Genomic DNA, 15,173 nt, shown 5'->3' on the forward strand with positions numbered 1-15,173 from the left:
TCAATTGAGGTTTATTTTGCTACTTGTTGGCTACTATCTGTAATTTGTCTCAACATATTTCATGATGTGTGACAACGTGTGCAATGATGTGCCAAATTGGTGTATTAGTGCATTTTTATTGGGTTAGCATTAGAATAATCCGCCTCAATATTTGCAGCCGTAGGTGAGAATATCTCTCTAGGGGCTGATCTGTTGTCAGTATTGTGAAATAATTATAACGTTAAGGAAAGATTTGAATGGAGAAAACTGATCCGATAGCAGCGCTTCCTTTCTTTCGATCCTATCAGTATCGACACATGCTCCAACAACGCACTTAGCAACCGTTCTCTCTGCGTGGTGTTTTGGGAAACGCATTTTACATCTCCGTCCGTTTGTAAAAAAGATGCATCATGTTAAAACACAGATACCGTAGAACGCAGATACTGTAGAACGCAGATACTGTAGAACGCAGAACGCAGATACTGTAGAACGCAGATACTGTAGAACGCAGATACTGTAGAACGCAGAACGCAGATACTGTAGAACGCAGATACTGTAGAACACAGATACTGTAGAACGCAGATACTGTTGAACACAGATACTGTAGAACGTAGAACGCAGATACTGTAGAAAGCAGATACTGTAGAATGCAGATACTGTAGAATGCAGATACTGTAGAGCGCAGATACTGTAGAACGCAGAACTCAGATTCTGTAGAATTCAGATACTGTAGAATGCAGATACTGTAGAACTCAGATACTGTAGAATTCAGATTCTGTAGAATGCAGATACTGTAGAATTCAGATTCTGTAGAACACAGAACGCAGATTACTGTAGAACACAGATACTGTAGAACGCAGATACTGTAGAACGCAGATACTGTAGAACACAGAACGCAGATTACTGTAGAACACAGATACTGTAGAACGCAGATACTGTAGAACGCAGAACGCAGATTACTGTAGAACGCAGATACTGTAGAACGCAGATACTGTAGAACACAGATACTGTAGAATGCAGATACTGTAGAACGCAGATACTGTAGAACACAGATACTGTAGAACGCAGATACTGTAGAACGCAGATACTGTAGAACGCAGATTCTGTAGAACGCAGATACTGTAGAATGCAGAACGCAGATACTGTAGAATGCAGATACTGTAGAACGCAGAACGCAGATACTGTAGAACGCAGATACTGTAGAACGCAGATTCTGTAGAACGCAGAACGCAGATACTGTAGAACACAAATACTGTAGAACGCAGATACTGTAGAACGCAGATACTGTAGAACGCAGATACTGTAGAACGCAGATTCTGTAGAACACAGATTCTGTAGAACGCAGAACGCAGATACTGAAGAATTAGAGAGAGCAAAACAGCGCCCCTCTGTCTCTGTATGTGTAGGCCATCTATCTGATGCTATCTGGTCATAAAGAGTATGACATTGCTGCTGCCTGTAGCATTGAATGCAAGAGAAGACAGAGAGCATTTGGCCTCCTTTGATATTAAAAAATAATAATAATAATAGCCAATCATCTCTGAGCTAAACTGACTGAGCTCAATTGTGAATGGTCCTGGCGCACCATAAAAAAGTGTCAAGGGAAGCCAGTTTGGATTTGGCTTCACTCCTATTACATCGCATAGATAGAAATACGTGATTGACAGAAATACGTGATTGACAGAAACAACTTGAATTGTTGCATATTATTGTGTTGTTGTCCTCCGGTGGCTAGCTAGCAAAAATTGTCCCTTTTCTAAATTAGCCATGGATGGAGATAGGGATTTGGACTTGTGGTTTTACTTAATTCTCCATACTGGCCAATGATTATAAAGGCGATTCTGATCCAACCATAAATTCATACACATTGTGCCCCGGGACTGAGAGGATGGATGTTCAGTATGTAGCTTGATGTAGTAGGCTACTGTTAACTAGCTGGCTAATCGCTAACGTTGCCCATGAAAGGAAGTTAGGCTAGCAAGCATGCATTTTAGCCAGGTAGCCTAGGACAACAACAAATAAAAGCGTGTACTGTATGATGGAGTTATAGAATGTTTCACCAACTTGAAAGAGAGGAGGATGGTATTTCTCTACATGTAGGGTGAGTTAACATGTTTTTTCTACTTTCTTTGCAACACTACGTGCTTCTAAATCAATAGTTGTTTAGAGGTCCAAAAATGTCAGAAACATTAACTTGTTAGACCATGCTGTAGGTCGTGTAACTGTCTGTTACATGCAATATGCTTTGTGGACTTCACCGGACAGATGTCGCTCTCCGGTTTTGTGATGAAACAAAGGTGTGGTTGAATTTATTCTGCCACTGTGTGTTCTTATTGTCTCAGCCTTAGGCATACAGTGCCTTCAGAAAGTATTCAGGCCCCTTGACTTTTTCCACATTTTGTTATGTTACAGCCTTATTCTAAAATTGACGAAATAAATACAAAGCTTGAGCAATCTAAACACAATACCCCATAATGACATCACAATACCCCATAATGACAAAGCGAAAAAACGTTGTTATAAATTTGGGCAAATGTATTAAAATAAAAAAACAGAAATGCCTTATTTACATAAGTATTCAGACCCTTTGCTATGAGACTCGGAATTGAGCTCAGGTGCATCCTATTTCCATTGGTCATCCTTGAGATGTTTGTACAACTTGATTGGAGTGCACCTGTGGTAAAGTCAATTGATTGGACATGATTTAGAAAGGCACTCACCTGTCTATATAAGGTCCCACAGTTGACAGTGCATGTCAGAGCCAAAACCAAGCCATGAAGTCAAAGGAATTGTTCGTAGAGCTCTGAGACAGGATTGTTGCGAGGCGCAGATCTGGGGAAGGGTACCAAAACATTTCTGCAGCATTGAAGGTCCCCAAGAACACAGTGGCCTCCATCATTCTTCAATGGAAGAAGTTTGGAACCACCAAGAGTCTTCCTAGAGCTGGCCGCCCGGCCAAACTGAGCAATTGGGGGAGAAGGGCCTTGGTCAAGGAGATGACCAAGAACCTGATGGTCACTCTGACAGAGCTCTAGAGTTCCTCTGTGGAGATGGGAGAACCTTCCAGAAGGACAGCCATCTCTGCAGCACTCCACCAATCAGGCCTTTATGGTAGAGTGACCAGATGGAAGCCACTCCTCAGTAAAAGGCACAGGACAGCCCGCTTGGAGTTTGTCAAAAGGCACCTAAAGACTCTCAGACCATGCGACACAAAATTATCTGGTGTGATGAAACTCAGATTGAACTCTTTGGCCTGAATGCCAAGCGTCGCGTCTGGAGGAAACCTGGCACCATCCCTACGGTGAAGCATGGTAGCCTAGTGGTTAGAGTGTTGGGCCAGTAACCGAAAGGTTGCTAGATTGAATCCCCAAGCTGACAAGGTAAAAATATGTCGTTCTGCCCCTGAACAAGGCAGTTAGCCCACTGTTCCTAGGCCGTCGTTGTAAATAAGAATTTCTTCTTAACTGACTTGCCTAGTTAAATAAAGGTTAAATAAAATAAAACAAATAAAAAATGGTGGCGGTAGCATCATGCTGTGGGGGTGTTTTTCAGTGGCAAAGATGAACGGAGGAAGGTACAGAGAGATCCTTGATGAAAACCTACTCCAGAGCGCTTAGGACCTCAGACTGGGGCGAAGGTTCACCTTCCAACAGGACAACGACCCTAAGCACACAGCCAAGACAACGTAGGAGTGACTTTGGGACAAGTCTCTGAATGTCCTTGAGTGGCCCAGCCAGAGCCTTGACTTGAACCCGATCGAACATCTTTGGAGAGACCTGAAAATAGCTGTGCAGCAACGCTCCACATCCAACCTGACAGAGCTTGAGAGGATCTGCAGAGAAGAATGGGAGAAACTCCCCAAATAGAGGTGTGCCAAGCTTGTAATGTCATACCCAAGAAGAATCAAGGCTATAATTGCTGCCAAAGGTGCTTCAACAAAGTACTGAGTAAAGGGTCTGAATACTTATGTAAATGTGCTATTTCATTATTGTTTTATTTTTTTACATTTGCAAATGTTTATTCTTTGTCATTATGTGGTATTGTGTGTAGATTGATGAGGGAAATAAACAATTAAATACATTTTTGAGTAAGGCTGTAGCCTAACAAATGTGGAAAAATTCAAGGGGTCTGAATACTTTCCGAAGGCACTGTATATATCACAGTGTCAAGGCATATTGTCACGGTTGTCGTAGGAATGAGCAGACCAAAGTGCAGCGTGTGTGTCGTTCCACATTTTATTTATACTGTGAAACTATGCAATATATAAATAAACTTAATGACAAAAACAACAAACCGTGACGCAGAGGTGAAACATACACTACTCAAAATGAATCACCCACAAAACCCAGGTGGAAAAACCCCTACTTAAGTATGATCTCCAATTAGAGACAATGAGGACCAGCTGCCTCTAATTGGAGATCATCCCCAAAAAAACAACAACATAGAAATACAAAACTAGAACCTAAACATAGAAATAGAAAACCTGGGGAAAAAAACCCTGTCACGCCCTGACCTACTCTACCATAGAAAATAACATCTTTCTATGGTCAGGACGTGACAGTACACCCCCCCCAAAGGTGCGGACTCCGACCGCACCTAGACAAAACAACAACCAACCCCCCCCCCCCAAAAAAAAAATAAAAAAGGGAGGGAGGGAGGGAGGGCAGGGTGGGCAACTTGTCTATGGCGGCTCTGGTGCAGTACCCAGAACCCTATCATCCAGTGGATCCTCCCACAGAGGAGGCGGCTCCGGTTCGGGGCGTAACCCCCGCTCCGCCCGCTGATCCCTCTGCTTCAGTACCACCGGACCGTGGATCGTCATCGGAGGAACCGGACTGTAGATCATCGCCAGAGGCTCTGGGCTGCAGGCCGTCTCAGGAGGTTCCGGGCTGCAGGCCGTCTCAGGAGGTTCCGGGCTGCAGGCCGTCTCAGGAGGTTCCGGGCTGCAGGCCGTCTCAGGAGGTTCCGGACTGTAGGTCGTCGCCGGAAGCTCCGGACTGGGAACTGTCGCCGGAAGCTCCGGACTGGGAACTGTCGCCGGAAGGACTGGGAACTGTCGCCGGAAGCTCTGGACTAGGAACTGTCGCCGGAAGCTCTGGACTAGGAACTGTCGCCGGAAGCTCAGGACTGGGAACTGTCGGCGGAAGCTCTGGACTGGGAATGCGCACTGGAGGCCTGATGCGTGGGAGTGGCACAGGTGGCGCCAGACTGGTGACACGCACCTCAGGTGACACATATGAACTAACAGGTTATAGAGTAAACAACGCAATTATCACAACTCACTGGATGGAGTGATTTTACCCATGCACTGCTACTGGCAGCCCTATGGCCCTAAAGGCTGCCCCATTAAAGGCCGCCCTATGGCCCTAAAGGCTGCCCCATTAAAGGCCGCCCTATGGCCCTAAAGGCTGCCCCATTAAAGGCCGCCCTATGGCCCTAAAGGCTGCCCCATTAAAGGCCGCCCTATGGCCCTAAAAGCTGCCCCATTAAAGGCCGCCCTATGGCCCTAAAGGCTGCCCCATTAAAGGCCACGCCATGGCCCTAAAGGCCGCCCCATGGCCCTGTCGTGTCTTTGGGTCACCATTAAACTGAAGACATGTTTATCAAAATAACTCCCTGTAATTATTATCACGCGATTAAACTGATTAATCGTTTAATTGTAATTAACTAGGAGATCGGGGCACCAAGGAAAATATTCAGATTACAAAGTTATAATTTTCCTAATATAACTTTCCTATATTATAACATTATATATTATATTCTATTATAGTATAGGCCGATTATCTTCTGGTTTAAATGGTGTATTTTACCTCGCGTCCAGTCTCATGCCAAACGTCGTAAATTGTTGTATCTGCACGAATCCAGCCTTTACTAAAGTCATCCATACATCAATTGTCTTAAAATCATTTATTTACTAAACTAAGTAATTCACAGAAAGCATACAAAAGTAATTATCATCACAAAGAATTGGTAGAGTAATGTGCCCTAGTGGGCTAAACAGGCATGGCTGGTGTCTTGTTAAACAAAGGGTCATAAAAAGTCAGCTGAGGAGGCACACAGAGTTCATTAATATTAACAATTGATATGCTAATCCTTTGCACATGAACGCTCACTCATTCGGGAACAATTGCAATCAATATATATTTACGCTCAGTGTGTCGTCGGGATCCTTGTTGGAGAGTCGTTCTGTTGGAGAGTTCTCTCTCTCTCTTGGTTAGAATGGATCTTTCAAAGCGTCATTCATTAATGTCGTCATAGAATGGATGTTTCGTTGGTCTTCGCATTCAATTATATAATTTACTTAGCTGCAGACTAATAATTAATATCAAAGACTTGTTCTTATTCTGTCGGTATCGATAGTCTAAAAGTTAACCACGTGGTATAGTTCACTTTCAGTAGAGGAATTGGATGGTCAAACCTATTGGCCAACTCGCAATGGAGTGGAGGCCTGGTCTCCTCAATGTAAATCAGGGTGGGGGTTTTATAGGTGAATCTAGAACAGGCTTGTCAAATGACGCCTGGTCCTGTCTGTGTCCCTGGGGGCGTGCCAATGACTGATTTAATCTTTGAACATAAATACATTCTATCACATTAACATCAGTACACAGCATCTCAATGTATCACAAATAGCTTTATCCTTATTAATACATTCTATACAACCATTTGGATGCAAGTCCCATAGCTATCATAGCTATTATAGGCTATTATAGGCTATTATTAGAGGCTATTATATAAACAGTTTTATGGTAATATGTCTCTTCTGAGTATCACAAAATTGTACCAAGCGGACCAGTTCGTAGCTGGATTCTTCACCAATCTTTTATACCTTCTCCAGAACATAAATGTCGTTCGGTTCCCCAATTCTGTGAGTTGGAAGAATTTCCTGTGTCTCTCTATGGGCCATGTGGCAGGAGATTCTCCTCTTAGAATTTGACCACCCCTTCACACAGGGCCTGGGTGGGGGGAGGTAGGTTGGGGGATGGTGCAAGGGGGAGGGGGTCAACTGTCCTCCCTGTACTCAAAGAGGGCAACGTCATGACAGCCCCAAAGGCCGCCCCATTGCCCTAAAGGCCGCCCTATGTTGAAATAAAAGTCTGTACGCACATCCAACATCCAATGATTGTAGCAAACATTGGTCACCTGGGCTGAAATTAAATGTAGGCCTACATAAACATCATTCACGACCATCAGGAGCAGTGGGTTTGAATGACCTGAGCAGAGCCACACTCACTAGAAGACAATGTTTGATTTGTTCATCCACATGGCTGGACTCAACCTCATGTACACTGGACTCAACCTCATGTACACTGGACTCAACCTCATGTACACTGGACTCAACCTCATGTACACGACTCAACCTCATGTACACTGGACTCAACCTCATGCACACTGGACTCAACCTCATGTACACTGGACTCAACCTCATGCACACTGGACTCAACCTCACGTACACTGGACTCAACCTCATGTACACTGCACTCAACCTCATGTACACTGGACTCAACCTCACGTACACTGGACTCTGGCTGCTCAGCTCATTCAATCTCACTGCTGCTGATGTTTCATTTGTTTACAGCTCAGCTCTTAGAGACTGCATGCATTCTACAAGGTGGCGAAAGCGTTCCACAGGGATGCTGGCCCATGTTGACTCCAATGCTTCCCACAATTAAGTCATGTCCTTTGGGTGGTGGACCATTCTTGATACACAGTAAACTGTTGAGTGTGAAAAACCCAGCAGCGTTACAGTTCTTGACACAAACCAGTGCGCCTGGCACCTACTACCATACCCCGTTCAAAGGCACTGATTCACCTGGTCAGTCTTGCCAATTCACCCTCTGAATAGCACACATACACAATCCTACTCTTCATCTACACTGATGGAAGTGGATTTAACAAATAACATCAATAAGGGATCATAGCTTTCACCTGGATTCTCCTGGTCAGTCTATGTCATGGAAAGAGCAGTTGTTCATAATGTTATGTTCACTCAGTGTACACCACTCGGTGCATATTGGGTCGTTTTTTTCTGTAGTTGAGTAGAATGTTGGCGTAGTTGTGTGTTGTCGTGTAGTTTGTTTTCTTAACTGTGTGGTACACAGCATTATTTATCTGTGTTGTTTGTTTTCTTAGCTGTGTGGTACACAGCATTATTTAGCTGTGTTGTTTGTTTTCTTAACTGTGTGATACACAGCATTGTTTAGCTGTGTTGTTTGTTTTCTTAGCTGTGTGGTACACAGCATTATTTAGCTGTTTTGTTTGTTTTCTTAGCTGTGTGGTACACAGCATTGTTTAGCTATGTAGTTTGTTTTCTTAGCTGTGTGGTACACAGCATTATTTAGCTGTTTTGTTTGTTTTCTTAACTGTGTGATACACAGCATTATTTAGCTGTGTTGTTTGTTTTCTTAGCTGTGTGGTACACAGCATTATTTAGCTGTTTTGTTTGTTTTCTTAACTGTGTGATACACAGCATTGTTTAGCTATGTAGTTTGTTTTCTTAGCTGTGTGGTACACAGCATTATTTAGCTGTTTTGTTTGTTTTCTTAACTGTGTGATACACAGCATTGTTTAGCTATGTAGTTTGTTTTCTTAGCTGTGTGGTACACAGCATTATTTAGCTGTTTTGTTTGTTTTCTTAACTGTGTGATACACAGCATTATTTAGCTATGTAGTTTGTTTTCTTAGCTGTGTGGTACACAGCATTATTTAGCTGTGTTGTTTGTTTTCTTAACTGTGTGATACACAGCATTGTTTAGCTATGTAGTTTGTTTTCTTAGCTGTGTGGTACACAGCATTATTTAGCTGTTTTGTTTGTTTTCTTAGCTGTGTGATACACAGCATTATTTAGCTGTGTTGTTTGTTTTCTTAGCTGTGTGGTACACAGCATTATTTAGCTGTGTAGTTTGTTTTCTTAGCTGTGTGGAACACAGCATTATTTGTTGTAGTTGTGTAGTTATTTCCTGTGATTGTTGGCTGTTGCATAATGGTCTTGTTTCTTTGCGTAGTTGTGCGTTAAGTAGCATTTTTCATAGCTGTTTAGTAGGCCTATCTTCCCCTAGCTACTTGAGTTACAGGCTATGTTTGAGTATCTAGTCTCGTTGTTCAACACTTACCATCCGGATTGGCCCTGCAGCCCCTGCAGACCATGGTGGGGCTGTGGTCCACTGTCTCAGAGGAAATGCTCAGCTTGGTAGCCGGGTCCCTCCTGGGTTTGGGTGGGGGCTGCTTACGTGAGGTAGGGCTGCCCACCTCCTCCTCCCCACCACCGTTACTGCCCCCGCCCACCGAGTGTAGTGACTGGGAGGGCACGGCAAAGCCCAGCCCGCAAGCAAGCTGCGGGGGGGCTGGCATGGTCATAGAGCCCATACGCAGGTGCTTCTCCTCGGTCACCACCTCTTCGCCCGTCCTGACAGAGAGAGAGAGGGAGAGAGAGAGACATGTTTGTTATGATACAGATGTAGTTAGTTAGTGACAAAGATGTATCTTTAAAGGTGGAATCTGCAGTAGGGTGAAACAGCGCCACTGGTCGCCCCACCACCGTTGTTATTGTTTTAGTTGTAGAGCTGAGGAGTGTCGTGCAGCGTGGTAAAACAACAATCTGTACATATTGATTCATGTTTTAGTTGTAGAGCTGAGGAGCGTCGTGCAGCGTGGTAAAACAACAATCTGTACATATTGATTCATGTTTTAGTTGTAGAGCTGAGGAGCTGAGGAGCGTCGTGCAGCGTGGTAAAACAACAATCTGTACATATTGATTAATGTTTTAGTTGTAGAGCTGAGGAGCGTCGTGCAGCGTGGTAAAACAACAATCTGTACATATTGATTAATGTTTTAGTTGTAGAGCTGAGGAGCGTCGTGCAGCGTGGTAAAACAACAATCTGTACATATTGATTCATGTTTTAGTTGTAGAGCTGAGGAGCGTCGTGCAGCGTGGTAAAACAACAATCTGTACATATTGATTAATGTTTTAGTTGTAGAGCTGAGGAGCGTCATGCAGCGTGGTAAAACAACAATCTGTACATATTGATTAATGTTTTAGTTGTAGAGCTGAGGAGCGTCATGCAGCATGGTAAAACAACAATCTGTAGTTGTTTTGGTGTGGGTGTGCGGGGGTGTTTGAGTGTGGTGTGGGTGTGCGGTGGTGTTTGGGTGTGGTGTGGGGGTGTTTGGGTGTGGGTGTGTGAGACTCCCACTGACTCTGAGCCAGCTGCAGGAGGTCATTGGTCAGAGGCTTAACTTTGCCTAGCAACTGGGTATCCACGGAAACCAGACACAAAACCAGCCTCCGGACTGCTCCACATAACAAACGCACACGTACACATGTAACAGTGTAGGTTCCGTCCCTCTCTTCGCCCCAACCCGGGCTCGAACCAGGGACCCTTGCACGCATCAACAACTGACACCCACCGAAGCATCGTTACCCATCGCGCCACAAGAGCCACGGCCCTTGCAACGCAAGGGGAAACCCTACTTCAAGTCTCAGAGCGAGTGACGTCACTGATTGAAACGCTATTAGCGCGCACCACCGCTAACTAACTAGCCATTTCACATCGGTTACACACACCCCAAACATACTCAGGAGACTACAACTCCCAAGTCTCAAACTCCCATCTGTAGTCCTTAACCCGCAGACCTCCCTTGAGTACTGACATACAACGGCTACCGTCCTCCAGCAATCAAACCTTTCAACTGAGGGTTCTAAGACCTCAGGGCATCAATCACTACAGTGGAGCGCTGCCAGTCATACCCATGATAGATGTGGCATTGAAGTCGCATTTATTCAAGATCAGAAAGAAAAATCACACGGCTCTCCGTGTGTATTCCTGTTTAAGCCTGCTGCCCAGAGGAGCTTTGCTCTAGCTGATGTTATGTAGCCCAGACAGCGGACATTTCAAAACACTCTCTTTGCAAACTTTTGTATTGTTCTTTTCCAAATCATAAAATACACTAAACCTGGTATCTGAATGGCAGGAGTTGTTTTCCCCATATTGTAAATCACGTAACAAGTTCAAGCTTTTGCACTTTAATTAATCAAGTCTGCAGAAATGATCATAATAACCTACATAATAACATGAACCTACATAATAACATGAACCTACATAATAACATGAACCTACGTAATAACATGAACCTATGTAATAACATGAACCTACCTAATAACATGAACCTACATAATAACATGAACCTACATAATAACATGAACCTATCTAATAACATGAACCTACATAATAACATGAACCTACGTAATAACATGAACCTATGTAATAACAGGTTACCTATGTAATAACAGGTTACCTATGTAATAACATGAAACTACGTAATAACATGAACCTACGTAATAACATGAACCTACGTAATAACATGAACCTACGTAATAACATGAACCTATGTGATAACATGAACCTATGTGATAACATGAACCTATGTAATAACATGAACCTATGTAATAATGTGAACCTATGTAATAACATGAACCTATGTAATAACATGAACCTACATAATAACATGTAATAGCATGCACTTATGTAATAACAGGTTACCTATGTGATAACATGAACCTATGTAATAACATGAACCTATGTAATAACGTGAACCTATGTAATAACGTGAACCTATGTAATAACGTGAACCTATGTAATAACGTGAACCTATGTAATAACGTGAACCTATGTAATAACATTAGAATTAGAAAAAACGTTGTCCAGGCAATATGGAAATGTGGCTTTACATGAACAGGGTGGTACTTAATTCATATACTCTGTAGAAATGGTAACAATAAGGTAATAATACCATTCATAGGTCATAAGAATGAAACTCTGCTTCTAACACGCAGCTGTCTGCAGGACAACACTCATGAATATTAACAGAGTAGTGAGTGTCAGGTGTTTAACTGGTGGTATTTACCAGTGATTGGCTGGAACACAGACCACAGGTGCACTTGGAACAGCTGGATGGAGGGTTGTCGTTGGGCAGTTCTGGTTGTGTGTAAATAGGCTGCTTGAGTCTCTATGGGACATGGAACGCACAACACCACACCAACACATGATAGAACTGGGTTTGTGTGTGTGTGTGTGTGTGTGTGTGTGTGACAACAAACACAGTGATATGCACAGACTTTTTCCTCACACACAAACCCAGTTATTTTGTTTGTTGGTGTTGTATTGTGCGTTCAAACAGAGACTCAAGTGTTGACACAGAACCAGAACTGCCCGGCGACAACCCTGTGTGTGTATATCCCTGTGTGTGTGAATAACTACTCCTTCAGATACAAGGAAAACACCAATGGGATGGCAGTACACGCAGGAAGAACCTCCTCACTCAAACCGACGTGGTGATCTGATTGGCCTGCGGCTGTTCCAGCTGTCACCAGGCAGAACACATCTCCTGCTTGCAAGCAATTCACACTTAATCTCCTTCTAACAGGTTTTTTTCCTCTACCCCTCCCTCTCCTCTCTTTCTGTCTCTCCCATTTTCTCTCTATCTTCACCCCCTCTCTGCCCCTCCCTCTCCTCTCTTTCTGTCTCTCCCGTTTGCTCTCTATCTTCACCCCCTCTCTTCCCCTCCCTCTCCTCTCTTTCTGTCTCTCCCATTCGCTCTCTATCTTCACCCCCTCTCTGCCCCTCCCTCTCCTCTCTTTCTGTCTCTCCTGTTCTCTCTATCTTCACCCCCTCTCTCCCTCTCCCTCTCCTCTCTTTCTGTCTCTCCCGTTCTCTCTATCTTCACCCCCTCTCTGCCCCTCCCTCTCCTCTCTTTCTGTCTCTCCCGTTCTCTCTCTATTTTCACCCCCTCTCTCTCTCCCTTTGCCTCTCTCTCTTCTCCTCCATCAGCTACTGTAAAAATGGGTTGTCTCATTGACCTACTAATAGGCCTTTTGAAAAAGGCTATCAGCTATCATTTCATATTCTTCCTCTAGCTACTGTGTATTAATATTTTACATTGACAAGAGCTGAAAGACAGAGAGATATCGGAACACTAGATATCACTTTCACCACCCTTGGAATTGACACAGAGTTGGGATGACAGACTCGCTTTTGGTGTGGTAACTTTTGCCGCCATGTGTTTTGAGTGAAAAGTTATACGAGTTTGTTCTACACTCCATAAAAAAAGTTTCATCATATGACTGAAGGACCTAGGATTTAGCGCTTGAAAACGTGGACTATTACTTGCTCAAATAGAATACGTATACTCGTATAAACAGTGTTGTGAGTATACAGATAATGAATAGAAAAAGGACACTGCTGACACTCCTCTATAATATTAGGAGTCAGCTTTACTATCAGAACAAGTGACTAAATTACCATAAGCTTTAAGGCACTGCATACACTCAACACTCTCAACAACATTTGCAGAGCTTACCAGTGGGGTATACTACAAAGCAGGTTTAATGAGTTAGCCAGCTAAACAGTCTGAAATATTATTATTTATTTATTGAAGATATACTTGAAATGGGTACGGTCTAATTGACTCAACAACCAACAACAACAAAAAACATATCTAAGTTTAGCTTTCTTAATGAACCAGAAATTCAATAGTTATTTGTGGTTATTTATCAAAGTTATCTGGCTAACTCATTGAGCCTGCTTTGTAGTATAGCTCTCAGGTTAAAGTAATCAATACCCTACAAGGTTTAAGATAACAAGGTAACCAGACATCATTGATGCCACAGCTGATGAGCGATGACTGTTGCAGCTTTGAAAACATATCTCTTAGATGTTGCAGAGACTTTGGCAACATGTGGAAAGGGAATCTGTCGAGGAACTCTCCTTCCACTGTCAGCATGTAGCATTAGAAAGCACACACAGACACACACAAGCAGACGCCACCAGCTCTCCACTGATTCTGCTATGATCTATCACGGGCGAACCACACACTTTGACTCCACAGCGCCTACCTGTTGACACACAACCAAGGCTCGCGGTCTCCACGTGATGCCCACGTTGTGCGCCCGCTTCCTATTCGCTGAGCTTTCAGATGCCCACGTTGTGCGCCCGCTTCCTATTCGCTGAGCTTTCAGATGCCCACGTTGTGCGCCCGCTTCCTATTCGCTGAGCTTTCAGATGCCCACGTCGTGCGCCCGCTTCCTATTCGCTGAGCTTTCAGATGCCCACGTTGTGCGCCCGCTTCCTATTCGCTGAGCTTTCAGATGCCCACGTTGTGCGCCCGCTTCCTATTCGCTGAGCTTTCAGATGCCCACGTTGTGCGCCCGCTTCCTATTCGCTGAGCTTTCAGATGCCCACGTTGTGCGCCCGCTTCCTATTCGCTGAGCTTTCAGATGCCCACGTTGTGCGCCCGCTTCCTATTCGCTGAGCTTTCAGATGCCCACGTTGTGCGCCCGCTTCCTATTCGCTGAGCTTTCAGATGCCCACGTGTTGCCGCTACATATTCAGGTCTCCTCGGCCTCGCTTTCATCGGGACAGAGAGCGAAAGAGGACAAAAACATTTGCAAGACACGACTGACTATCCCAATGCTAATTCCAACGTTTTGTAGGACTGTTTATTAAACAATGTATCAGACGACTGAAATGACCGACATTCAGTTAGGGAATATGTATGGCTGGTTTTGAGTTTTGGATCACATATATTCCATCATTAGCCAGTTAACACGTAACCTTGCCTATAGTTCTGTTGATAGGTCCAACATTAAAAACAACTATACACAAACCACACACTTAGTGTATTTATATCCAATAGTGAACGTGGGCTCATTCATCGATTTTATGATCACAATCCCCCTAACTCTAGCCTTGTCCCAGATCTGTTTGTGCTCCTGTGGCCGCTGTCATCTGTTTGTGCCATCTTGCCAAGTCCTATGGTCCTATGGCTATACGGCACAAAGAGACCTGAGACCAGGCTACCCTAACACCACTCTCCATATCAGAAGTAGACCAGGCTACCCTAACACCACTCTCCATATCAGAAGTAAAGACCAGGCTACCCTACACTACTCTCCATATCAGAAGTAGACCAGGCTACCCTAACACTACTCTCCATATCAGAAGTAAAGACCAGGCTACCCTAACACCACTCTCCATATCAGAAGTAAAGACCAGGCTACCCTAACACCACTCTCCATATCAGAAGTAAAGACCAGGCTACCCTAACACTACTCTCCATATCAGAAGTAGACCAAGCTACCCTAACACTACTCTCCATATCAGAAGTAGACCAGGCTACCCTAACACTACTCTCCATATCAG

At 43.9% G+C, this 15,173-nt stretch overlaps 1 protein-coding gene across 1 annotated transcript in view; it reads right to left on the reverse strand.

The window, feature by feature from the left end:
- LOC115169212 (uncharacterized) overlaps window positions 1-15,173 on the reverse strand; it is a 35,052-nt gene that overhangs the window by 15,926 nt on the left and 3,953 nt on the right. Inside the window, exon 2 of the mRNA XM_029724688.1 lies at window positions 9,090-9,382. Within this exon, the coding sequence (XP_029580548.1) occupies window positions 9,090-9,382 (293 nt within the window). The remainder of the gene's footprint in view (window positions 1-9,089; window positions 9,383-15,173) is intronic.

The sequence above is a fragment of the Salmo trutta genome, chromosome 31, assembly GCF_901001165.1.
Source record: "Salmo trutta chromosome 31, fSalTru1.1, whole genome shotgun sequence".
Taxonomy (NCBI): domain Eukaryota; kingdom Metazoa; phylum Chordata; class Actinopteri; order Salmoniformes; family Salmonidae; genus Salmo; species Salmo trutta.